General features: G+C 34.3%; 1 protein-coding gene across 8 annotated transcripts in view; it reads left to right on the forward strand.

The window, feature by feature from the left end:
• Positions 1-27,639, forward strand: part of MYCBP2 (MYC binding protein 2) — a 173,440-nt gene that overhangs the window by 114,374 nt on the left and 31,427 nt on the right. For 3 of the 8 annotated variants that reach the window (XM_021548051.3, XM_021548052.3, XM_021548060.3), the window contains exons 51-57: positions 3,486-3,602; positions 4,375-4,515; positions 10,441-10,515; positions 12,392-12,616; positions 13,526-13,658; positions 16,326-16,451; positions 19,817-19,978. In XM_021548051.3, the coding sequence (XP_021403726.2) occupies positions 3,486-3,602; positions 4,375-4,515; positions 10,441-10,515; positions 12,392-12,616; positions 13,526-13,658; positions 16,326-16,451; positions 19,817-19,978 (979 nt within the window). Of the gene's footprint in view, positions 1-3,485; positions 3,603-4,374; positions 4,516-10,440; positions 10,516-12,391; positions 12,617-13,525; positions 13,659-16,325; positions 16,452-19,816; positions 19,979-26,508; positions 26,611-27,639 lie in introns of all 8 variants that reach the window. The other 5 variants (XM_077781355.1, XM_021548053.3, XM_021548057.3 and 2 more) reach the window with 4 other exon arrangements.

Here is a 27,639-nt window from a genome sequence, read left to right on the forward strand (position 1 = left end):
CAGATGAGGGAGATACCTCGCACTTCCTCTTAGATGCAAAGGAAGGGCTATTAAGTGAGGTGATTTGAATAAAGCTGTATAAAAAGATGTGGAATTCTGAAATACCACAGGGATGTCTTTCCTGTCCTACTGAAATTGGGAAGGTGGTTAAGAAATAAGTGGTTACAAAAGGGATCAGGTTTCTGACAACTTCTTACCTATGCAGTGCATCCTAATTTCTTTTTTTCCTAAATTTCAGAATAATTCAGAGACAGTAACTTTGTTGTATGGTTCCCTAGTCTCTAAAATGCATCCAGCATCTGCTTTTACTGCTAAAAAGATTTTTTTTCCCTGAAGCCATGCCTCAAGTTAAACATAATAAATGTACTTTTAGTCTCAATGCAATATTTACCCCTCACTGGCTCTTTTTTTGTTTTCTTCCCCAAGAAGCTTCTTTTAGACTTTCTCCCTTCTCTTGGAAGGAAGACTGCCTGGTTAGTTCATTATCTTAATTAGAACTCCCAATTCCTACTAAGAGAGATTTATATCAAGCTACTTCATCGTACCTCCACCCAAGTTAATCATCATATATGTTGTTTTGCTGTCCCCAAGTTGAGAGAATCTAGTTTGATATGAGATAAATTGCTGAACAGAACTTCTGTTTTTCTTTTAAATTATTACAGTGGAAATTGGGATGATTTTTTCATACATGATAACTGTTGTCAAGGAAGAGTCAAAGTACTTGACAGAAGTCAGTTCTCTGGTGTTCTGAGATGTTATGTAGTGTTTAAGCCTCTCCTTGTGTTGTTCCATGTGCATGTCTCATTTCGTGTTCCAAGCTTTTTCTTTGAAAAAGGAGCCATCTTTGTCCTGTACCTAGTATCTGTAGAGCCTGCTGAAAAGTTAAACTAGATCTTTCATGGTAAACCATTTAATATGTCATCTATCTTCTGTGTCATAATAAATCACATAAAAAATCAGGATAATTCTTGGTGTATCAACAGCAGTATTGTAAGTAATACATCAAGGTAATAATTGTACTTGCTCCATATTTCTAAAGCCAAGAATGCAGATTAGACATGTATCGGTCAGAGACAGTCCAGCATACCAAATCATGTTTTGCTGACAAAAAGGGCATAGTTGAGCTCTAAATGCTGCTTCATCATCTTTGTCAGCCTGAAATTTCGGACAGTTGTAACCAAAGGACACTAACAGTGCATTCTCAGTGGTGATCTGTTCACAGTTAGAAAGACCAAAATACTTTCATTGAGGCACTGGAACATTCCTGTTTTGTAGCCAAACCTTACTTAAATTGCAAGCTAAAAATGGGTACTGTGTTAAGATTTTATACATGTATTCTTCATTTTCTGTTTTTGAAGCCAGATGAAAAATCTGAAGGAGACTATGATAGTGATCTGTATTCAGCCTGGGGTATATGACCCATAAGAATTGCTGTCTCCTAATAGGCTGCAAAGCTTAAATCAACTAACTTGCGGGAAACTTGATTCCACATCCTATTGAGGAAAACATAATTTTTCAAGCTATGTTATGAAATTCAGAATGGTTGGTACCAACTAAAAGGAAAAGGTCCTAATTTAGCTGAATTTGAAAGTGCAAGACTGGTACCAAAATGTTTGGTCAGTAACATGTTTTGATGGTTTCTGCCATCCTGATGCAACAAGTAGCTAGCAAAACCAAAAAACAACCATCTAACCCAAAAGCTCTGGGCTGGGGTTAGTTTTTCTCCCCGCTTTGTAGATCAACCCCCTTGTAAAGGTCGCTTTATTGTTTACAACACCCTTTATGTTGTGTGACAGGCACCTCTTTGCAGATTTGTCAAACAAAAAAGCACAGCAACACAGCTCTTGAAAACTGTGTACACTGTAGGGATGATGCTAATCCCCAGGCCTTTCTGCCTTAGTTCTTTAGTTGGAATCCAGCTGATATATGCTTCGTGGAAGAATTGCCTATGGAGGTGTTACAAAAATATTCCTAGCAAAGAGGCGCTGTATCAGAAATAAGACACAGACAATAAAGTTTTACATCATGGTCAGAAATGAACATAAGAGAACTCCTGATCTGTTTTTTATTATATTATCTGTTAGTGGATCTGGTCCTTAAGCAATCTCTAATTTTAAGTTGAAGTTTTTTATTAACTAATTAGGTTAGCTGTTGCAAAAGGGAAAAAGGCTCTTTCCAGGCCTGTGCCTACTCAAAATCTGTAATGTGAGTTTTTCCTCTAAATTACAATTTTTAATTAAAATTTAATTAAAGTTCTAGAAAACTCTCATAATGATTTTCTGAAGTAACATGATGTAAGGACCCCTAATTTGCAAGACTTTGTTTTTGGCTTGTCTGTGTTTAGAGTGCTGTCGGCAGTGATTCAGCTTTATACTTTTACAAGGACCTTGAAAGTCTTAGTTTTGTCTGTTGTGAGAATCTTAAGTATTATGAGTAAGGGGACTGTTAATAAGCAAAACCTTGCACATTTTGGAGTAATTTACATATGAAATCCTTTACATGTTTTTGGTTTTGGGGTTTTATTGGTTTTGTATTTTGTTTTTTAAATTTTCCTCAGAATATATATAATTTCTTTAAGGGAAAAAAGGTTCATACACTTAGCTCTTACCTTTCATTATATATCACTGAGTTTGTTCCTTACACATCATTCTGTGCTTTATGTTGTTACAGATTAAATCCGTATTTGCATTGGTACTTTTATCCCTTTTTCCTGTGGAGTTTGAAAATAACCTTCCAAGAAAATGGTTTTATACCATACGGATAGAATATATACATCTTTGGTTTTAAGAGAGCAATAGGATGGTTTACATTTGTTTTCTATGGGACAGGTGCCTGATAATGTTTGAATGGTAAAAAACAGGATAGTGATTAACAAGTGGGAGATTTTGGGGTGCTGTAGTAAGTCCAGCTTAATATCAAGGAGCCTCTGCTCTAACCTTCCTGTGGAAAAAAAAAAAAAAGAAACTATTGAAGTAGCTATTTGAAAGATGAACAAGTAGAAAGATTATTTTATTTTAAAATGGTTAGTTAAAATATTTAGCTAAGGAAAATAACCAAATTTTGGTTAAAAAGCTGATTAAAGAGAATACTACAGTAGCACAACTGGGAAGTGGTAATTCCAGGCTGATCAGCTAAGATAAATTAATAAATTTGAAAATGCAAATCTGGTGAAATTTTCAGCAACAAATGAAACCTGTGTGTGAAGAAAATCAAAAGCTTGTACTGATTATTGTAGGGTATAACAAAAATGTTTCCAAGTCAATGCGTGCTTACATTATGGTTTTTTGGAACATTTTAATTTTTTTTATTATAGTAAAAAAATAAAGTTATACACAGCAGCCATGGGAAACTAGCAACAAACTGTAACTCTTAAGACTGCTGCCTTATCACTGGCATTTCAGAATCTGTTAAACCTATTTCTTTTTACTCTGAGAGCTCTGTTCCAATTTTTTTTCTTCCTTACTGTCTTCCTTTGCTTCTCTTAGGTTCGCAAATTTGTGGCCAAGGACAGTGCAGGGCTTCGTATCCGTAGCCACCCTTCCCTTCAGAGTGAGCAAATAGGCATAGTGAAAGTCAATGGATCCATCACTTTCATTGACGAGGTAATCCATAAGACATTTTTATTGAAAACTGGGCTAAGATGTAAAGGTAATTCATGCAAATAATGGGTTTTTTTCCATGTTTAGATGTTGACATATACAACTTAAGTCCATAAATTGCAAAAATCTAAATTTACTCATTTAGTTTTTCAAGCTGTCATATCCTTTAATTTGCTTACTTCAAAACCTGCGTAACAAAGATTTGAGACTGATAAAAGGAAAGAAAATTTCCAGAGTTCATCTTACAAAAATACCTCTTAAGATTTAGCTTTTCACTACTTAACTATTTCAACTCTACACAAAAATTCAGATGCAAATGTCCTTTTCATTAGATCTATTACTTAGAGATCTGAAAGATCACTGCTAGTGTGTTAGACTGCTGTGCATGTGTTTTTCTTACAATATAACTTCGTATGTTAGGAATATTTTTGCGATTTACCAAGTCATACTAGCAATGGAAAAATGGGAAGTGGGGGATTTATAAAGCTTATTAAGGCTTGACTCTCTTTCCTCTTTTATTTCAAAGCAATTCTTATTACTGCATGATCCAATTTAGATTTATCTTCACACCTTGACTTATAAAAAGATAAGCTTCCCCTTTGCTTTGGAGTTCTGATTTTGTCAATATTCCTCTTTACCTCTTCTTATGTTGTATCAGCATTGTAAGAATCATTGCTTCTTTGCTGCTATTGTCTGCCTGAAGTCTGTTAATCCTTGCTAGCTACAGAACAGTTACAGGAGGGCATGGCTCGTTCTTGTTGCTTGTTTCCCATAGATCCACAATGATGATGGTGTTTGGCTGAGGCTGAATGATGAAACAATAAAGAAGTATGTTCCAAACATGAATGGTTACACTGAAGCCTGGTGTCTGTCTTTTAACCAACATCTTGGCAAGAGCCTTCTGGTACCTGTTGACGTAAGTAAAAGGTGCCTTTAAAAAATATCCAAAAGTACACTCTATCCTCATTACAATACTTTCTTTAATTAAGGCTGCAAAAAGTCCTGAGGTAAACAATATTTTAATTATTTAATACAACCTAATATATGTTGGCGTTTTGGAGGGCTGCTGTGTAATGAGGGTGGAGTGTAGAAATGTATGAGGCTTTTTATATTGAAGCCTCTTCACCTAGAAGAGAAACAGAAGTGCAGGGACTGCTGTAATAAAAGCAGAATAGTATTAGATTGTGGTCTACACCAGGTGTTCCTTATGCTAGATAGCATTGTCTGTGAAGTGGTCTACTGGTGCCCTGATTTCAGAAGAGGCTTGCAGCCTACAGTGAATCTATGTAATTGTTGCTTTTAAAAAAAAAAAAAAAAAAAAAAACCAACCAACCAAAACTTCTTTAGGCTCTTGGCTTTGTGGATGTCTTTTGTGAGTTTTATACCTGAATCTTTAAGTTATCACTTCATTAGCTAATGAAAGAATCCCATAGCTTCAAGTCTATTGAATTTATAGTAAGAGTAAATATAATTTATTTGAATAACTTTAATGGTGATCATAATCACTATACTTGAAACCAATTACACTTTTTTGAAAAATGTGAAAGACAAAAAAGGAAAAGCTTTCTTAGCTAAACCATGTTTCTCAAAAGATGCATGAAAGTGCAGGCCTTTCTGGCTCATCTGTTTTCGTGCATTCCCCTGAATGGGCAGTACCTTATTTTCTTCTGGCCAGAATGTGAGAGTCAGATCTAATTGATACTGCTATTTAGATTTGATTTGATTTGTCATCTTATCTGAGCAATCTGCTGCTGCAATTAAGGATAGTTGAGAAATATTTCATTAAATTAAGCACTGCAACCAGTAATACTATGCTCTTCATATTTTTTGGTTATTGAAGAACTGAGACATCCCCAGTTCCAGTGAAATTGGGCTATTTGCTAGGAGCTAAATCTGGAAATTCATAAAACCCTGTGGCTGTTCTGCCAAACACTGTTACATGATGTGAATAGATCTTCTTGTCTACAAATTATTTGTTGATATGTTTCTATTTGTGGATTTCTTTTCACAGAATCCTTGTTTGGGAAATTATTTTAATTTTGAAGTTGGGAAGCAGATTATTTCTGTACTCAGAAATCAGTTACTCAAATATGCCTGTCATCAATGGGTTTTTGGACTGTGGTAGAATATATAAAAACATGGAAAAAAATTAAGCTTTGTTTAAAATTTTTCCTGTATTTTTTGCCTTTGAAATTTGTTGCCATTAGAAAATTGCTGTATTGTACTTCCATGAAATATTAATAATTCTGTGCAGTAATTGAATTTTACCAGTTCACCCATGGTAAAAGTGAATTCATCTTGATTAAGTAACTTCAGTAAATACTGTATGTCTAGACAGGTATTATAGTCTGGTAGATTCTTCTTAGTTGTGTGGGTTTTTGTGGTTTTTTTTAGTTTAGCTATCTTCAATACCTTTTTACTTGTTTGAAGGAATATTTTTTAGCTCAGCAGTTGTCTGTGATTAGGAAGAACTTAGTGCTTGGCATATTTCATACAGCTCTGCTTTACATGTAGTTCTAGGGAAGAGCATATGCTGTGCTCCTTGAGAGAAGCCTGGAAAAAAATGTCTGCCATGAATAACTGAATGTTCAACCTTGACAAAATAATTTTGAGAATTCAATTTTCATGTGAATAAGGAGGTCATGTACAATCAAATGTGAAAAACAGCATTCAGTTTTCAAACATTTCGTTCTCTGTGTTCTTTCAGATGAAAGATTCTCTCTTGGTTTTGCAGGTTGTTAAACACTTTTGTGAATTAGTTTTGTTGCCACTTAGACTGTTATGAGCTGTTAAGAGATGCTTAATTATCTTTTAGGTAGCCAATCACACGTCTTGACTGACACAAGTTTAAAGTCACATGCTTTCTTAGCTTCTGCTCTGTGAGTGGCAGCCAACATAGCAAAAGGGTTATGAGAGCAACTCTTACAACAATGCAGGCAGGTGCAAGAAATGTGTTTTGAGCTACTTTCAGAAAAGTTTCCTTGCACAGCTCTCATTTTCAGATTTGAAGAGGACTTAGCATGTCCTGAAGCTATTTGATTTAATTTTGACAGTATATAAGCAGTAGGATTTGTTGGTTTGATTTGTAATAATAAGAGGAAAAATGAAAAAAAAATAGTTCTCTAACATTTTATTTCTTGTCACCTTTCTTAAAGGTGACAATACATAAGGTTCAGCCTTCACTTTTGAAGGCTGCCTTAAGTCTTTACAGCATGCTAGTCTAGCATATACTTCTTTCTTACTAGGTACTTCCTTTGCACATATATTGCTTTCTTGGTAGGAAGTTTTAAAATCTTTATGGTGATTACTAGGTTGAAAATATTTCAAATTATTAGTATACGATCTTTTTTTCTATGACTTGTCCAAAAAAAGGACTGTTCGTAAGTTGTTAAATTTGATTTTTGCAATTGTCTAGAGATGAATGACTTACATCAAAAAGGATATTTAATTAAGTAATAAATGCCAAAGTTTTGTTAGATTAAATTGTGGTATAATTCATACCTGCTCAATCCTGTTGATTTGGGTAGCTGAATGACATGATGAGTAGAATGCAGTAGAAAAAACTGTGATTGTGTGAGGTTTTTTGGACCCAAGCTGTTCAATCAGTTTTGGCTTAAAAGGAAGATTGGAGAAAGTCTCTTCTGTGACTGAAATGCAAAGGGAAAATCAAATGCCTGAGCTAGGCCATGTATTCCCTTTTCAAATAGATGTCATATTACTTCTAGACCCCATTTTCTATTTAACTCTGAGTGGGCAGACCTGTCATCTCCAATTACATGCTTTCTTGTGTTTAAATATACAAGCTTTTTGTAATTAATCCCTTAAGTAAATAAAATTCCTCAGTACATTTTGGAAAATATGTAAAAAAGTTTTTTTTAAAAGTTTTAGTTATTCTGTTTCTTCATTGTATTATAGAACAGTGAGCAGATGAAAAACACTAGAGATTCTCAGCAGTGTTGTGACCTCTTTTCATCTTGATGTATATTTTCTATCTTCATTTTATGTATGTTTATTAGCATTAACTAGGTATTTTATGATAAAGCAATTGCTGAATATTGTGGATCTCATAAATGCACTTTCTGTATTTTTATTAGCGCTATTGTATTTGAAGATAAATTATCGTAGGAAAGGAGAGATCCACAGTAGTTACCAGTGTTCTATTTATTTGAGCTGTGGTCATTTACCTTCTTAGAAGGTCTTCAACTCCTCTTCTGTTGCTCTTGTCTTGTCACAGGGAACTGCTTTACAGCCCCTAATGTAAAATTGTGCATCCAATCCATTGTAGATAATTATGTGATTGTGAATGTAATAGATTGTGATTTTTTAATAAGCTGTTTCCATCTCTGGTAGTTATTTTTCCTTCAGTCTTACAGTATTCAGGTATCTGTATTTGAAAAAATACCCGACAGTTATTTATTCCTGCTTATGCATAATGCCTTGTAGAAAGGAACATATGATACAAAATAGTGCACACTAGGAAGAAATAGAAAATCATCTTGGTCAGACTCTGGAATTTGTCTTTTAAAAAATCACATTCTAAGTTCTCACTACTTCATTTTAGATTTAAAATTTTATAAGAAGGAATATTAACCCTGATTTCCAACTACAATATTACATTCCCCAGCCAGCACGGGCAATCAAGGATTGTGAAATCTGCAAGGTTTTCAAACCATTATTGCGATGGAAGAAATAATCAAAATTAGTATGTAGGCTCCAGTGCTTGATCACAGAACCTCAGAAAGCTGAATGTTCTGTGGAAACACTGAAGGACAGTGACAGAAATTTCTACCATTGTTTTAAGCATGATGGAAAGCAATTGAGGAGTAAGGCCATGTTGATCAAAATATCAAGATGGCTGTTTATTAAGCCTTAGTTTTGAAATAATAACTGAGCTTTTAAATGCCTCCTAATGGACCAGTGATATTTTGTGGCAAAACAAATTAATTTTTTTAATTTCTGAAACTGAATTTATTGGGAAAAGTATGAGCTTCTAAAATTAGTTTTAGATCTTGGAAGGTGAACGTCTTGAAGGAAAGTATTAACTAAATCTACAGATGATAGCATAAAGGCTAAATTCAAAGCTTCTATCTAGTAGTTTCTTCAGAATGAAAACTTACTTCTCAAATAGATGCCTGATTTATTAATCTAAATTGGTATAGTGTTATGATAGGCAAGAAAATCTCAAGTTCACAGAGCAAAGGAGAGCTTCTAGTTTGATCTTCTTGATGTTTCTAAGCCAGCATGGTCCCACTTCACTGCTGTTGGTTTCTCTTGTGTGTTTTACACATAGAGCTCTATGATGTGGAAAAATAGATCACAGAAATTATAGCTAAATATTTTAAGTATGGACAGTCCATGTTTCTCAAGGGGCAGTCCATGAGAAAAAAGGAGATATGCTGCAAAGTAATAGAATCAGACAGTTGATGTAGGTTGGGTACCTATGGAGTACACTTATTTAAGCACATGTAGGCTTTTTATGGTTGCCATAGTTTTATGCCAAGTTGATAAACTTTTACTTGGCTAATCTTCTTATCTGACACCCTCCTCACCTTCCCCATTGCCCCAGAGCATATAGCACTAATGCATGGCTACCTCCTTCAGTTCTGGGTAAAGGTACTCAATTCTAAAGAAATGCTGGTGTTGTGACAATTTCCCTCTTTTTGTCAAAATGGCAGATCATTTGCATTGTTGAAACTTAATGTTTGCAAGCAGGATTAGTAGATGACTTGCTTCTATCATGTGATAAAAGTGTAGATTTGCTTACTTTTAACATGTTAGTGCTTTTTCAAGGAATACAGATGAAGCATGCCAAGGGTGTTTTGTACTTGTTTCTGCCTGAAAGGATTTACTGTCTTAGCTACTGTTAAATTTTAATGTGGCTGCTTAGCAGGGATTTAATTTGGTTCCCATATCAGGATGGAATAGGAAATAAGATTTTGATATTTTGGTTCATACAGATGAAATGGATGCTTTGTCAAAGGGATTCCATCATAAATACCATAAATACGATTGTTACTACTGCTATATGTACATTATTCTTTCATTTGACAGAAACAGTGAAGATGTCTTTGAAATTAATAAGATGTTATGTGGGAGGAAAAATTAGGCAGAACAGCAGTGCTTATTTCTATAGTGTGGGCAATAGGTTTTAAAATTAGTGATGCCTCTCTGACAGCTATATTTGGTTTACAATTTGTCATAACTAGTTAATGCATTGTATGTTTTACAAAACTAATGGAATCTTAGCAATTACTCTCCATATAGCACTGGAATTCTTGGCTCCAGTAAAAAGTACGATTTTGATGTGCAAACTGGTGAAATCATTCTGTGCAAGTGAACTCCTTTCAGCTACAGTGAGCTTTGCCCTTCTGCATCTCTTTGGTTCTGACTGGGTGACTAAAATTCTGTGTGCACTTGTCCTGCACTTCTTGAAATCATCTTTCAGAACAGGAGGCTGTCTCTCTAGAAAACTGGTTTGTGATGGGACCAGCTACCATTCCTTTGTTACAGAAATATGAGATTTTTCTGTGTCTGAAGTCTCAAGTTTTTTAAGAGATGTCTTGGCTCTTAATTTCAGTAAATGGCATGACACACTACATCCATTTTGAGCTTTTGACATACTGAACTGTTTCTGTGTAATGGATGATTTGCCATGGTGAGCAATGGACTCAGGTGACTTGATTAGAAAAACAAAACTTTCCCCTTTTGCAAAACACTCTACCAGTAAATTTACTTGAGGAGAAACTTTGCATTATACTACCTTGAGCTTCTTCCTCCAATATTACTTTGTTCCCATTTCTTTGTTGATATATGTCTCTTTTTTTCAAACTTTGTTGCTCAGAATGTCTTTAATGCTAGCCAAGGAGTAAGGGATTTGGACTTTTTTTCATGGACTTCCAAAGCTTTACCCCCTAAGGTGAGTTAAATTACAGGAACAGTAACACTGTATCTTGTGTTTTGCGCCTTATGACTCAACTTTATGCTAAATATTCTTTGAAGTCTGTTTTACTGTGAATTATTTGCATTCAGTGCTGTATCTGTGTCTCCTTCTAAAATGAGTAAAAAATACCAGGGTAGATTATTTTTATTAATTCATGAGTAGGACTCTACTTTTTTAACAAACCAAATTAGAAATTCAGAGAGGTGGCCTTGTAACATAACAAAACCTTTCATTCTCCCTTAGAGCAGAATTTATTGGTAAATATTTTTCTGTTATTGGAGGCTCCACATAAAGTTGTGGCATCTAAGAAGATGATACTTGTATGAGCAAGCCACCACACACAGATATTTAATAAATATTCTGGTGATTCTTAATGTGTTTTTTAATTATTTAATTCTAGGAACATGATATGTTATGTACAGTTAAGCTGTTTAAATTGACTGTAGAAGTATTTGTCTGAATATCAGTTCTGTAATGTTTTGAGATGGATTTTTTTTGTATGAACTTTGTAATGAAGATGATAATGTGTAGTACATTTTGGTTTAGAGATTTTAAAACTTGTTTGTCCACTGGTTGCTTTTCCCAGAATAGCAGACTTCATTATGTTAAGATCTAAACTGTTTAAATAGTCTCTTTTTTTTCCTCAAACCACTTTACTTCAGCCTGTATTAACTTACTTTGTAAGTTACATATTTACATAATAGAATCTTTTTTGTATAAAGACTTCTTTAAAAAAACTGCTGTATTAGTCTGGACACAGTGCACAGATTTCCATCCCAAAAAAAGCTGAAAACATGATAACTAAAGAGATCAGAGGAAATTTGCATTCATTTAAAAGTAAACATAACCAGAAGTTTGGTTTAAATCTGACAAAGAAAGTATTCTTTCTCACAGGAAGAAGTGAATGAACTCTTGGAAGGTGTTTTTGTAGGAGATTTTCAAGGCAGAAAGTATCAGCATATTCAGAATAAATTAAATGTTGAGACATCAGATTGATAAATAGTAAAGAAAATAGGGTATGCCCTGTAACATCCATAATAAAAAGGTTTTAAATGTTATTGGTATATAAGTGACAGACCACTAGTAAAGATTTTTATGGTGCTTCTAAAGAGCATCTCCTGTTGCTGAACCAGTAGACTGAGGTGAACCACTGGCTTCATCCAGCAGGACATTATGTGGTCTGTAACTTTCAGATGTTCCTTTAGAAATACCTATGACTTTCAGTATAGTAGAACTTGCTCCTGCTTCTTACTTGCATTCTTCTGAAATAAATGCACATTTGCTACTCCCATTCCTCATGTTTTTTTGTACAAATTCTTTCAGTTAAGCTGTTGCTTGCTGAAAAATATATGCTTATTTTTCTCTTCTTTTAGTGACTACAACTTTTTTTAGTAAGAAATTCAAATTGTTTTCTTCAGGTTTGGATATATATTTCATCAGCAAATAGTAGAAAATAATATTGAATTCCCTTTCCATAGCCCTAGACTTTAACAAAATTTGAAAAATAGAGCAGGAGGAATGAATGTGTATCCTGAGAAATGTCAGTGAGGATGAAGATTTAGTGAAAGCTGTTAGTTTAAATAATTTGTATCTGATGTTAGATATATAAATTATTACATTTATACCACTTTTGCTTGAGGAATAATGTCAGGAGTAATTCAATTAATATGCAATTTAGTAGTAGTTAGTTGTTCAGCACTGCACACTAAAATTAGCAATGTAACTAGGATATCCTTTAGCTTTGACATTTACCTTTTGTAGTCTTGAAGTAAGTATTTCTTATCTCAGTAGTTTAAAGGTGGTATTAACAGGTTTTATTCTGTTCTGTTTTGCCTTTTTTTTAATTTCTCAGGAATCTAGGTCTAATGCTGATGATTTTTTCAAAGACCTAAATTCACACTGCCCACAGGAAGCAGTGACGCAAGAACAAGACATGCCATTCCTTCGAGGTGGACCTGGAGTGTACAAGGTAGTGAAGACTGGCCCATCAGGTCACAACATCAGAAGCTGCCCTAACCTTAGAGGTATCCCAATTGGAATGTTAGTTCTGGGAAACAAAGTCAAGGCAGTGGGCGAGGTATGGATCCTTGTAGCTTCAGTTCATGTCTTCATAGATACCAGTATATAACAGTAGTAACCACAGCAAAAGAATCTGCCTCTGTCCAGGTTTGCTTTTCCCCTCTTCATGCTACATACTGGCCTTTGAACTTGGTTTATGCTAGCAGTACTAATGCAGTCATGTCTCTTGCCTTTTTGCATTGATTGGAATAATGTTAAAATTGCACTGCAGTTACATGTGCTTGCTTATGTATTTCTGTTACAGTATTCCTTACAAAATTGTGTTTCTTGATCTACTTTTTTGTCCTATTCTTTGAAGGAATTCTGTTTCATGATAAACTGTTTTCCTAGGACCTAACCATTCAATAAATTCTTGTTTCTCTTTACTAATTGTATTAATTTGTTTAGTTGCTGAACTATTGTTATTGTTCTGGATTGTCCAATTGTGGTGTTTTATGGTTAAGAAGGGCTTAAGGATGAAGTGTGTCATGCTATTTCCTAAATATAATATCAGGAACAAAATTAATACTCATAAAAAACTTTCATATATATCTTGTTATTATAATTCTCCTGTTGCCACCATCGATTAGTAGGTATATCTTGGTGACTATTTCCCTCAAGTTTTTATTTAGGCTTATGTGGATTTTCTGAAGTTGTGGTGTTGGTGTTTTGCTTCTTCTGAACATAAATAGGTCTAAAATCTTTGGAATTACTCCTAAATGTAAATATACCTTAAATAGGTTTGGTACTTCAGTCTGCCTCAGCCTGTGGCCTTAATTTAAGAAACTGGGTTTTTTTTTAACATTTACTTTGTAATAGAAAGATTGAAATTTAATGTGTTTTCCAGGTACTATAAGTAGTTGCTGAATTGTACTACTGAATTTTTTGAGAAGTCAATAAATTCTGCTTTTTTGTGTGTGTGCATCAGGTGACTAATTCAGAAGGTACGTGGGTGCAAATGGATAAGAACAGCATGGTAGAGTTCTGTGAAAGTGATGAAGGCGAGGCATGGTCATTAGCTAGAGACAGAGGTGGAAACCAGTACCTTCGACATGAAGATGGCAAGTGGTTGTTTTCTTTTATTTTTATAAATTAAGTTTAAAAAAAAATAAGCAATCTAAACAGGAGAAATAAAGAAGTATCTGAGTTTTGAGCAGGTATAACATTAGCTTATATATTTTCATTTGAGTTACATTGCACAGTCAGACTTAAAAGTTGTTTATAAACAGTTCTAAATTATTTTAAAAAACCAGTCAAAATATTTCTGTGTTCTTCTGTACCAGTTATGGTTATGGACATTAATTTTAACCATCTTTTTTCTTTTAGCTCTGGGACTGATTTTTATGTATCTGTTTTCCAAAAGGTCTCTTTATGAAAGCCTTTGACCTCAGCAGTCATGTTCTGCTTGTGTTTTTAGGTCACACTTATTGTTAATTTTACCAGACTGCCGTTTTTTCTTTGCCATTTGGTGCTGAAATTAATTTCACACATAGATACTCTAACAATTATCATCACATTATTGTATTAGAGCAAAGCAATTCCTTGCTAATACATAAGTATTTTCTGTAGACTGTTGTGGCTTGACTTTCAGATACAAAACCTTCTGCAAACTAGGGGAATAGCCAAAAGTTTTTTATTAAGTATATAAATGTCTACGTACTACTTCAAACACTCCTTTAGAAGTCATAGCTTTTCTAATTTAAGTTGTCTGATAATGTCAAGTTCTGAGGTGCTCAAAGAGCCCAAGTAGATTCCATAAACTAAATAATTGGGAATTGGAACAGTACCTTATTGCTGAAAGCACAGGTATTCAATAATAGGGTTGATAAATTGATTATTTTCTACTTTTATACAGGGTTGTTTGCTTTTCCAGTAGAAAATAATTTATCTGAAATTAACACATTAAACAGTGTGCAAAAATTTCCATTCCAGAGTGCTTATCTTGAGAAATACATTTAAGGAACTTGACCGTATTTTGCATTTTTAAGTAGTCTTTTCATCTTCAGTATTTGACATATTACGTCATCTTGTCTTAAACTATATGTCTCAAAGTATATGTGTGCTCTAAGAAAGAATTCACAAATCAGGAAGACTTTAAACAAGACTTTGTTTGAAGGTGTGTCTTTGGATTCTTGATGCTTAGGCACTGTTACTGAACGGCATTTGTTATATAGCATTGCTTACACAGAAAAACAGAAATACAAGCTCCAGGCTTTGAGTTTGCTGTTTAGTGGGATTTCTGCAATAGAGCTCACAGAAATACCATCTCAGAAACTTTTTTATATGAATCCCATGCCTCAATATACCAGTTGTTAATCTTTTCTAGATGAGTCTCTTTTTACAGGTAGAGTGAAAGGGATGTCTCTTGTGCATCTAGCTAAAGCAGTTTAAGCAGTTACCAGTGTAATTACTGAAAATTATAATTTTAAACCTGTTCTAGGTTCTTAGTCCACCTCAGTGCCATGTAAAATTTCATGCCCTTAAGCCATATCTGAAAGTTATTTTAAACTGATTGATTTTATTTGCAGTGAAATTATTTGAAAATAATTTATTATCAGTTTCTATGCTTTTGCTAATGGGAAATAATAAGGATCTGCAAGTGCTCTAGCTAGATTTGCAAATGTCCATTTTTTTTTATCCATGAATAGCACCATCTTTCACATTACATTCATATTTTCATTATTTAATAAAATTATAATTAAAATCTCATAATGAAGTGGGGTTTCTGTCAGAGACGAGGCAGAAGTCTGAATAGCTAGGTCTGTAGCCAGGTATACAGTTAAAGTACTACAGCAAGATCTAGAGTAGCCTCTGACTGAAAAAAATATAGATCCTTTCTTTTATAAACTGACTTTAGGTTTCCAGCTTTCCCCTCATTTGTTTTTAACTTGAATATATTATGTGATGTTTGTACTCTGAAATGTAGCTTTGTCCTGAAATGCAATTTTTTAAAAATTACTTTTTGAAGAGTTGTGATTTTTTTTTTATTTATTCCATGTTAATTTTAGTACCCTGAAAAGAAAAAAAAACTCAAGGTGCTAGCTCAAGCTTTTAGACCTGCATTTGGGATATTTCTTCTGAATGTTTCATATATATTGTCAGTTGGAATGGTATTTTTGACCACATTAAGTCAGTAGTTTCTCTGTAAATCTCAATAGTCAAGTGGTCTCATTTATTTCAATTCTACTGTTGTTTTGAATATTATTAAATACTTCAGATTGGTTTGGGTTAGAGGTTGCTTTATTGTCATACATAAAGTAAAATTATAGGAGTAATTTACAGATAAAAATAAATCTGTTGGGAAAAAACGCCTTGTGTTCCATGAACTATTGGGGGTAGTCACAATTAAATGTTAATTGGCTCTGAGTTTGTCACTCTGAAAACCATCGTTTCTTCACCTTGCTTTGTCAAAGGAATTTTAACAATTGCTGTCCAAAGAATAAACTCTGCTGAATGATGTTACAGGAAAAAAACAAATATCAAATAATGGCATAGCTTGCAACAACTCAAACAAAAAACAGTCTGCATAATATTCAAGTCCTCTGTCTTAATATTTTTAGAGCATGAGTTCTGAAGAACAAATGTGGGGGTTTTGGAGGAGTGTTTAGTTAAGAGGAAGAGTGCTATCAGTGGAAATAAATATTACCCTTTTGCTTTGTCACGCGCCTTTCTGATGTAAAGCCATTACTGAGAGGTCTAACCCCCAAGTGATGTGGTGTTTTTTACAGAGCAAGTCCTTCTAGATCAAAATGTGCAGACTCCTCCCCCAAGTCCTTTTTCAATACAAGCTTTCAGTAAGGGGACAAGCTGTAGTAATGGACAAGGGTTTGATTATGGCCTTGGAAATAACAAAGGTATGTTTTTAAACTCGTATTTTTTTAACAGTTATGTTTATCTTAACTTTGCTTTTAATTACTCATTTTCTGCTTTTTGAGGCACCACAGGCCCTCTCCAAAGCAGTAGTATAATGACTGGCAAAGTGTTAAAAATGCTTTTTTCTCTGCTTTAGTTTCACTCAGTCTAAGTATTCTGTATGAAAAGGATCAGCGAAGATTTCGAAGTTGGTTTCTGCAGTGATAGGCACAAAACTGAAATGCTGAAATGAAAAATATATGTAAATCAAGATTAGAAAACTGTTTGATTTAGAAAGCACATGGTTTTGAACGTCCAGAAACATTTGTCATCTGTCTTGACAATTTTTAAGTACCTTTAATGGATTGATAAGATAAAATATGCCATTTAAATTTTGTTGTGAAATCAAAAAAAGTTGTAAAACTGAAGTTACCTTTCAATCACATGGATACCAGTTACAACTGCTGGGAAATAAATAAAATCTTGTTTCTTTTACTGATAAAAAATAATTGTTTTCTTTTAATTAGGGTTTATTTTTTTGGCAAGATCTAAACACATATGTAAAAGCCATAAAAATGAACTCAAGCTACATGTCTTCTGTTCATTTCTTTGTTAGTTCTAGTAGATTTAATAATATAGAAGGGCCTTTCCTTGAGATTCTTGAGAAATATTCTTGAAACATGGAGCTCTATCATTGTATTATTACATTGCTATAGCCTATGCTACTACAAATAGCAGCCTAAGGTGTGCTGTGTGTTTTTTAGCACCAGCATATATTTCTTGGTATCCTAAATAAAATAACTTAAAACTTACTTTAAAGGAGAGAAGATTAGGAAAATAATTATTCCTAAATAGTCTAGTCTGTTAATGTCACAACATGAAGTAGTTCTATATAATTTTACAGTGGTTTACTGTGTAGAGAGGATTCACACTTGTCTGTGCATTGTTATAGGAAACCCTCTTTTTTGGACAAAGGTTGGATAAGTTGAAACATTTTCCTTTTGTTTTATAGAGCCTTTTAAACCTTCTTTATCAGTTAATCCATACTCATTTCAGAGTAATGGTGGAATCACAAAAGTGGAATTATCAAAGATGTGACAGCATTACTGCTTGTCTCTCAATGTCAATTGTGTAATAGTGCAGAAATATTATCTGTTATTTTTTCTGCAGAAACATAATAAGACAACAATTTTTTTCTTCTGTGTTGTCCAAAGATAAAATCTTAAGAGATGAATGTGCTATCTTAACAAGCATCCTGATTTCTGAAGACATTGTGATTCATTTTACTACATCTTAAGCAGTTTCAAAGGTGTTTCTTTTGGATAATACAGTTACAAAATGTTTGTAAACTACTTCTGGCATTGAATTCCATACTATTTTAAATGCATTATTTTCTCAAGATACCCTCAAGCTGTAATGTTTAGAGTGAATGAACAACTCAGCTACATTACTTCATTCAGTCTGTGTACTGTATGTACTTCTGAATTAACCAAGATCGAGAGTTGTTGGCAACTATATTGATAGAATAGTGGTCCTACTTTCCCGAAAATAGAATTCTTCAGCTGTACCATTACTTTATATGCAGTCTTGCTGTATTCTCAGGTCTAAGAAGCTCTGAGTTTTGTGAAAAATAAAAAATGGAAGGCATAGGCCCAGTCTCTTGGGGGAATTTCTGAAGGAAGCATTTCTTTTGGAGGGGCTTGTATGTTAAAATTACTTCCATAGGAATGCTCTATGGTGAAAATTCAGTCCCATCCAAGAGTGTTTCAAAATTACTGATCAAATGTAAAGATCCCCAGAATAGGTGTGTAGTTCTACAGTAGGCAACAGTTTCCTACTATAAAACCGTTAATTTTAGGTTTACAGTATTACCTGAAAGAAAGAAGACTTGACTATGTCTTAGCTAAGAAGACTTAGCTATGTCTTCTCTCTTCCAGCTTTCTATGTTACAGGCAAGTTTATAATATTCCTCATGATTGGCCCTATCCACCTCCATATTTGATTATTGTAGGCAAATGACTTTCAACAACTTCTCAGATATTTTTCCCTTTAGAATAATTACTCATTTTAGGAATTAGGCACATTGCATTTAAGAATAATAGTTTATGAGACATGTAAATCACAGAATGGCTGGGGTTGGAAGGGATCTTAGAGATAACCTAGGTTCAAACCCCCTTAGGCCAGGTTGTTCAATCACTTCTAGGTTTTTAAGGTAGGAGTGATTGCTGCTGAGGTACAGATTCCAGTAGTTTTTAGGTATGCTACTTCCAAAACAGTGAAATAAAATTGATTCATTGATTCCTGTAGATGGATTTTTTTTAGAAGGTCATTCCAGCTATTTTCTGGTGTTTTTGTCTTCTTAGTTTTTAACCCAAAATATCAAGAAAATAAATTCAACCTAGGAGTTCTTAGGTAATACTGGGTTTGATAGATCTGCTGGTCTTTAATTCCTTAAAAAGATCACTGATAATAATCTGAAAATGTTGTAATTTCTGTTAGCTGCTAAAATTGTGTACTAGGTTTTCTACAATGCCATCAGCTCATAGGAATTTGCAGAATAAAGTGACATTGTTAGGATTTGTCTGGTGATGGTTCAAATCAAGAATTTGAGAGACTCTCAGGTGTCTCCTATCTCATATTACTAAGTATACTTCAAGTTACAACATAGTGTGGTCTTCTTACTGAGGCATCATGTATTTCTAATGCTCACATAGAGTTCTTTGAAAATTGGCATTCAGAAATTAAAACTCTGGATTTTAACATGCTAGTTTGTTGAAAGCCTTCATTTGTCTCACAGCAAATGTAGGTAATTCTTCAGAAAACCAGTTCTAGTTCTTAAGTGGTACTTAAGGATTTTTTAAATTATCTTCAATCTGACCTCGAAAAACAGCATAACAGAATAGTTTTAAAAATATTTACGAAAATGAGCAAGTATTTGCCAAAGCATTGGCACAGAAATACATTTGTCAAAGCCTAAATTACATGTTAGCTTTCCCTTCTCATCAGTTTTTCTAATGTTTTTTTCTGCATGTACTGTTGCATGTGTGTATTACTGTAGATGCTAGGGATTTCTTTTTTTTTTCCCTTTGGCTGTTCTTCATTTTTTAGCAAGACGAATATAAATCTCTATTTTGAAATGTTTAAAATAGTTGCAGTAAAATATCCATGAGCTTTAAAAACCAGTAATTCTATTGCCATGCATGGAGTGAGATTTTTATATTTAGCCACAACTAGAGTTGTATGTGGCTAAATGAGATGTATGAGCTTTCTCTGTTATCGTCATTTAAACTTTGAGTACCATTTTACTCTGCCTTTCTGAAGAATGACAGGTAACAGGTTGTAGTTTTGACTGTTTTGCCCACTACAGGTGACCAACTGAGTGCCATACTGAATTCCATTCAGTCACGGCCAAATCTCCCAGCTCCTTCCATCTTTGATCAAGCTGCAAAACCTCCCTCTTCCCTTGTCCACAGTCCATTTGTGTTCGGACAGCCCCTTTCCTTCCAGCAGCCTCAGCCACAGCTTCAGAGTAAGTTTGTCAGCCTTACCTGCCTCATCAGTCCATTTCTGCAGCTTTGACATTGCTGTTCTCAGTTGCTTACCAGCTACTAATCATCCCACAGTGCACCTTTCTGGTTTTGTTTTTTTAAGTTTGTCATGGTTCAGAAGCATGTGAAGTAATGCTCCCGAAGAAGTATACTTGTTCAACTTTAATTTTTATATTGACAGTATTTTGGGTTTGTATGTGTTCTTTGCTGTAGACAAGTCATGAAAGTGCATTTCCAATACTTTATGCAACTCTGGTTATAAATAAGGCAAATATTTCATACAGTACAAAATATTGATGATTCTTTTAACATCAAAAATGCACTGCAGTAAGTACATGGGTATTAACTTCCCTTACTTCCTAAATTTCTATTTTTGTCATTGCTCCTAACTTTAGGGATGTATCTGGACAGTGGGAATAACTTGGCACTACTCATAAGAAATGTTTTGTTAGTTTTCTGTGGGGTACTCATAGGATTGGCATGGTAATGAAAGTTGGCTTATTGAGGTGAATACCAGCTAACCTGATTAGTGATGGACTGACACGAAACTGTTTTCATTAATGAAAGCTAAGAGCTCAGCATTCATGATGCATAGCTGATGCTGCACTAAATTCTCTCTTACGTGCAGAGCAGTTACAGCACAGGTCTCAGGAACACTCCTTTATGCCTGACTCCCACAAACTTCTCTCTGAGGTGGCTCAGCTCTTTCTTGTTGACCTTGTCAGTCAGTTCACTGTCTGTGTATATGCAGTCCTGCATCTTTCCAGCTCAGTTTATTGAAGTGACAGTGAAGTCCTAGATTAAGATTTCTAAATTACTTTCACAAGGATCGTCAGAAATATTTTGACTGTGATCTTTAGTCCTTGTGGACTTACACTGACATCCTGAAAGCAGAATGTTCCAAACTGTACTTAGATAAAACAGCTGACTGCCAGTGGTATCAGCACACCCTCATTGAGAATTTGTCAAATATTTATTCTTTCCCATCACTTTTAGGGTTTTTTTTTCTATTGTTCAGAGAGGTGCAATCAGTTACTCAGCTTTGCATCAAAAGTAACCCTAATAGGCTTATTTCAAATTTCAGATTATTTGTCCTTTAGCATTTAGACTTATATTGTTTGTAAACAAAATAAGAATTTTTGACTGCCCAACAAGATCTTGCTTAATGAATTTCTCTGTCCAAGCTGTGTAGATAAACTGTTTTCAGTAAGGTGCATCCATGTTTTGTGTTTTAATAAGGATACAACTCAAACTGAAACCTTTTTTTTGCCAGGTAGTAAGGGAGAATTGGTGGTCTAGCAAATAAAAAAATTTTGAAACTGGAAAATTTTTTTTTGAATTTGTGTCTGATTTGGGATCTTAGCTTAGTATAAGGTCTCAACCAATTTGGTGATTTGCCCTTCCAGAAGGGAAAAAATTGCCAACCTGAACTGGTGTACTGGTCACTGACTGTGATTTGAAACAAAGACTTTTTTTTTTTAAAGTTTATTTTTATTATCTAGTGTCAGGTTTGATTCAGATAATGTAAATTATTCATAAAGGAGAGAAATATTAACATTTGTTTTCACAAAATTTAAATATTATATGGGAGATTTCATGTTTAAATTTTCTTAGACTTTTGCAAACCTGTTCATCCTCCATTTGCAAGTTCATCCAAATTCAACATATGGTCAGGGATGCCTGTGAGACTATATCAATATACTTGTTCATTTAATAATTTTATGCAGTTTTATTAAAACTGTAACAGAAACTCATTTTAAGCCTTCTTAAAACTCACTGTAACAGAAACTCACTTTATAGCCTCCTGTTACCAAACGTAATTAAAAATCAAATCCACTAAACAATATATCTTGAGTCCATATCAAGTCAATTGAATTTTTGCCCTAGACATGCTTAGTTTTAGTTTCCAATTATGTGCTCCATTCTTAAGTGCAGTAAAGTTAGATTTTAAAGTTGAAATGAATGTTTATAGTCAATATACTGTTTTATTAAATGGACTAATGATAATCTAATAGTTGAAATTGTGCCAGCCTAGATTTCCCTGTCTGCAGATGTTGTATACGAAATGCCAATCTTGATTGCAAGTCAGCCTAAATAGTTCAGTCTACTGTTTACATTTTCTGTTCTTCCTCATATATCTCTATCCTTGGGGGGAAATTTGGTTTGGCATAATTCTGAGGAAATCAAGGTTCCTGTTGAATGCCCTCTAGAATTATTTCCTTAATTTAGATTTTTATAATAGAAAGATAAATCTTGATCTATATAAACATGCTTTGTGCTGGCGGCAGATTATAGTTTTCCTTAGAAGTGTTTGTAGGTCGATGTTTTCTGTTTTTTTCAGGACACTTTTCTATCCCTGAGATTTGGTTTGCAAATTCACTTAAGAAAGAAAGAAGCATCTTGTCACAACCTTTTGTCCTTCAACAGTGTGTCTGGTTATTTTATTTCAGAAATACTGCAGTTTAGGACAGTTGTCTCCTGAGATATGATGCTTGAAGAAATAGAACGTGTCTCTGTTTCTCCTTTCATATCATAAATGAGTTACAACAACACTCTGTTATATCAAAGAATTCGTTGCAGAAGGGATATTAGAAAAAAAAGGGAAACTCTGTTACTCAGTTTTATGTTACTTGCTAGAACTCTGAAGGGCTGATTGTTCTGTCCTGCTTAATTCCTTTGTTAATTTTCAGACATAGTTATACAAGAGATTGTTTTCTTTTTCACAGGGACAGACAAAATTAAAGTACTCTTGCCATTTATTTTAATTTTTTGTCAGTCTTGTGTGCACCTAAGAATTCAGAAAAGGTAGAAGAGCTGGCAAAACATACCTTGGAGTACAGGAACAGCTGTATTGACTAGGAGCCTCAGCAAGATTTTTCTTTTCCAATAAGATCACAAGTTTGTGTGTTTCTTCCTTGGATATTTGACCAAAACAGACTGTAATTGCTGCAGCCTGCTTATGCTTGCTTCTGAGAAGCTTGTAAGATCATCAGTACCAGATTTGCTTGTTGACTGCAGACTCCCAAACCCACAAGATTATTACTGGTCCTTGATTTATTTGTCAGTGAGCTTTGTTAAAAGCACAGAAGACTCAAATTTCTGTCTTGAGTTCTGAGTGTAGGGGAAGTGTGGAAGCCTAGAGGGTCATGGAAGATATTATTTCTCAACCTTCAGCAATATGTGCTAGGTCGTAAGTCTCCTTAGATGTGGCAAGTGTGGGTAATAGGATCTTGGCATGTTGTCCAGCATCATTTACCAAAATTTAATGATTGGCTGTTAAGCTCTGAAGATAAAGAGGGAAGTGTGAGACTTTGCAGTCACCAGTGTTAGACCTTTATGCCATGTTTCCTCACCCCTGAGTTGATACTGCAAATGAGGAATGCTTTGGAGCCCCATGACTTATAATATCTTAACCTTCCTCCAATGCAGCCTGGCAGCTTGCTTCAGGTACTGCTTCCTGGTCTAGATAGAAGCTGTAGTGCTGAGCTGCTTTTCAATACAGTGTCTTGTCAGGCTGCTTCCTTTCCAGTCCATGCTGCAGAGCTGAAGTCCAACCATCCATCCTCAGTTCCTGCCATTCTTGTCAGGAGTTCCTTGATACATCCTTTCAGTATTGTGTGATCGGTTTCTTTTTGGTTTTGTTCCTTTCCTATCTAGATGCTGGTGAAATTGCATTTAGAACCACAGTGCTTTTCTCTGCATTTTCTAAAACTAGAGGGGGCACAAAAGACTAGCACACATGGAGCACATAAGATGTGCTTCTCAGTAGTGTTTGTAGTAAATTGAAGGGAGGGAATCTTCTCAACCAGGCATGGTGATCTCTTCTGTGTGTGATTTATTCATGAGGTCAACCAATGACAACTGGTCAAATTGGGTTTTTTTAGATATTGAATATTGCCAAGTCATCATTCCTGAAAATTTGAGCTAAATTAAATGATATCTGGTTCTATAGGCAAGGGTACATATGAAACATATATTTGGCCAGGTCAATCCAAAACCATCCTCAGAGGGCTGGTATGGTAAAGGCTGGAGAAAAAATACAAATTGTGTCAGGTGTTTTTTTAGAACTAATTTCCTCATATCACATCTTCAAAAGCTGTAGTTACAAATTAGAAGAACACAGAATTCTTTTTTTATCTACCTTTCCAGAACAGGAGCACTTCTTTCAGTTAATACACTTAAGTAGATCAAGTGTTAGTGTTCCAAACCCCACCAGTGGTATAGAATATTGGTAATACTTTTCTCATTATACCATGTTTCAGCTTTTGCTTTAATTCATTCACTCATACCCCTACTTTAACCATACTAAATACATTCTTCTTTTTTAATATTCAAGCTTTTTTTTTTACTTCAGTGCATTCTTTTATTTGTGGAAAAATAATTTCTGAACAAGTCCTAGTCCTGATGTGATGTTAGTATAACATTTGACATTTTCAGGAGGTGAAGAAGGATATGTTGATTGCAGTGCTTGAGAAAATTCAGCTAACAGCTGTATTGTGTATTGTAGTTTCCATGTCAGTAAAAGTGAGTGAAAAAAGAATACGATGTTTTTATGAGGCAGCCATTGCTTAGGCAGCACAGCAGAGGTAGTTCAGTGCTTTCCTTCATCATGATGCAGAAAAGCAGTGGTATTTCATAAGGAATTTGAACTTAACTCCATTTTCCAGTGACATTTTACGTGATTGTTGCAGGGTTTGTTTAAAGGAGACTCACATGAACCAGTTACTGGTATGTTTTGCTTCCTTGGTTTCCTCAGAGAAAGTAGGCACAGCTGTTAAAAAAACTGCATCCTGCCATTGAATTGCCATATTGGAGACATAAGAGCTGGAGCAATTTCCATGTTGAAGGAAAGAGCGTGACTAAAGGCACACTGTCACATTTGAATGTTTCATGAGACAGCCTCACCTGCCTCTTATTTCAAATATTTGTAATCTTTGAGGATGTTTCAGTCAGAGGGAGTCTTGATCAAAATGTTGGTCCCTGAGGCCGTCCAGTTATCCTGGATAAACATGGATTGTCATACTGTTGGACCCACAGTCTCCTTGTGGTAGTAGTAGTAGATCATTCAGCACTAGGTTACAATATTACAACATGTTAGTGTTCTCAGAGTGAAAGAATGAAGTATAAATGTACATTCATGAAAGTGGATTTAGTAAAGATTTTCCTTTAATTATTCGTGGAGTGGGATGCTAGTGTATCAAATTGATACTTCTAGGTTTGCTGCTACTGCTTGTAGTGCTTTGCTTTGTGCTTTCAGTGTTTGTCTGCCTTTTACCTTTAAAAATAGACTGAGTGACATCCTGTTGCTCAGAAGCTATATTGTTGTAATTGGATCTCTCCAAATCATTTGTAGGTAAAAATGGTGTTATATCTGTGTTAATACAGTGTTGAGAAACTAAGGATTAATTTCTTTGTTAAAGAATAAAATTCTTCAAGTGTATGAACACCTTCTCATTGTAGAGTTTCTAGAGCCATAGCTCATTGCATGAGCAGGTATTGCAAGCCTGCATAAGATAGCAGACTTGGTAAGTTGATGTGTGCAAGTTAGTAAATGTATTACCGGAGCAAAAACATGTCTTAAACAGTGTAGGAATTGAAATAATTTATTTTCCTTCTAATATACACATTCTCTTTACAATTACTACTTCAATAAGAATTTTACTTTTTTTTTCCCCAAAGGAAGGTATAAAACTTAAAATTAAAACCAGAAAAAATAAAAAAATTGAATTATAGACTGAAATGAAAAGTCCATGTTATTTCTCTCCAAGATTCATTTTCATAGAGTTGCACTTCTAACAGATTTGGTGTCAGTAGACTATGAAAATTATCTTGGATGACATCAGAATTTTTCTTAAATCAAAATTATTTTTATGAGCTGATACAGTTTTTTGGTTTTTTTTAATCTATGTACTGGTTGGTTGACACTCATCTACTGCTAGTTATGTTTCTTGTATTGAGGAACTCCACATTATATAAGTGAACTTTTTCAAAACATTACATTATTGAGGTGCAGTCACTTTAGAAAAGTTTTGTTGTGTTTAATGTATTTTTTTCATTCTTTCCAGTGATTAACAAGACTCCAAAACTAAATTAGATGTTCTCTAGTTTTCACTAAAGAATGTGTAAATTGATCATCTGGAAGGCCATATTGAAGTTCTAAATAATTAATTTGTGAATTTACAGATTAAATGTTAACATCTCAAACATAGGTTCAGTTCAAAACTAGACACGGCTGGTTTTTATAATAAACCATAAATGTCATCAGCTAGTCCCCATATATTACATTTTTAGATCCTAGAAACTAAGATTGAAATTGCAGTTTTTTTTAGATCAAGGAAGTTGATCTACTACATTCTACTACAAACTACTGTCTATCATTTATAACTAATGTAGGAATCTAAACACTCAATACGTTACAGAGAAGATGCATATCATTTGAAATGCTTGTCTTTATCTTTGCTGCTTTTCCATTGAATCTGTGCTGCTTCTGTGCAACTGTTTTCCACTGTAGAAACTCCATCCTGCTGCCTTGCTTCTCGTGAGCGTATTTACAAAACTAGTGATGTAGCTGGGCCTGCCTCTGCTATTTCATCTCTCTCTCACAAACTGAAGGGTGGGTATGCATGCCAACATAGCAAGGTTATTCAGATTTTTTACCTGCAAATTGTTTTGGGTTAATTTTTTTCTCCTTCTATTCATTTTCATTTCATTCATGTAAAAAATAATGTTTTTAAAGTGAGTAAAGTGGGAGCTCATCACTGAATGATGTCATCATTCAGTGTTGCCTTCCCAAGTTGCAGCAACTTCATGATACACAGTCTAGCTGTCTCTGCGTTGTAAAATGGAGAGTGACTGTTAGTCTAATTACAGCTGTTTTCAAACAATAGGCAAACAAAGTATATAAGAAGAAACAGTAAATAAAATCTGGGATTTTTTTGTGTACAGACAGAGCAGCTTGCTGTTTTATGCAATTTTTCCTTTGGGAGTTTTTTCTTTTTGTGCTGATACTCTTTAATGCTGCTTAGGATTATTTATCTCTATATGTGCAAATCCAAACTTTTTAAAAAAAAAAAAAAAAACCAAGATGTTTTTGTTGTTGGAAGCCATTGTTAGCCTATACCTTTCATAAGCAGTTTTGTTCTGGAATGTTCTCCTCATTGGTATTTGCTAATCTGCATGTACTTTAAATTTGATACTTTGCTGAATGGCTTGAAGCGTTATATGTCCTTTAAAATTGTCATATTTTCACTTATTTTTTTCTCTTTTATGAGACAGTCTGTAAAACTTTCAATCTAAAGTATTTTCTTATCTGGCAGACTGGGAAAGTGTGTATAAAAGTAATTCAAATTTGCATTTCAGAATTTAACACAAAATAAGCATCTCAAAATAGCTCATCAGTAAAACTGGTGAATAACTAAGCTGGAGCAGTTGGAATGATTGGACTGATATTTCCATATTTTAGCAAGAATAGTCATTTTATAAACCAGAATGTACCATGTTATTTCTTGCCTTCCTATTCCACCTTCCCCCTTCCAAGTGAGAAACAATTATAGAACTTGTAAAAATAAGACAGATTAGACTCTCAAAATTGATTAGGATGATAAATACTTGCAATATTCTCATTATATTCTATTGCTTACAT

The sequence above is a fragment of the Lonchura striata genome, chromosome 2 (genome assembly GCF_046129695.1).
Source record: "Lonchura striata isolate bLonStr1 chromosome 2, bLonStr1.mat, whole genome shotgun sequence".
NCBI lineage: Eukaryota > Metazoa > Chordata > Aves > Passeriformes > Estrildidae > Lonchura > Lonchura striata.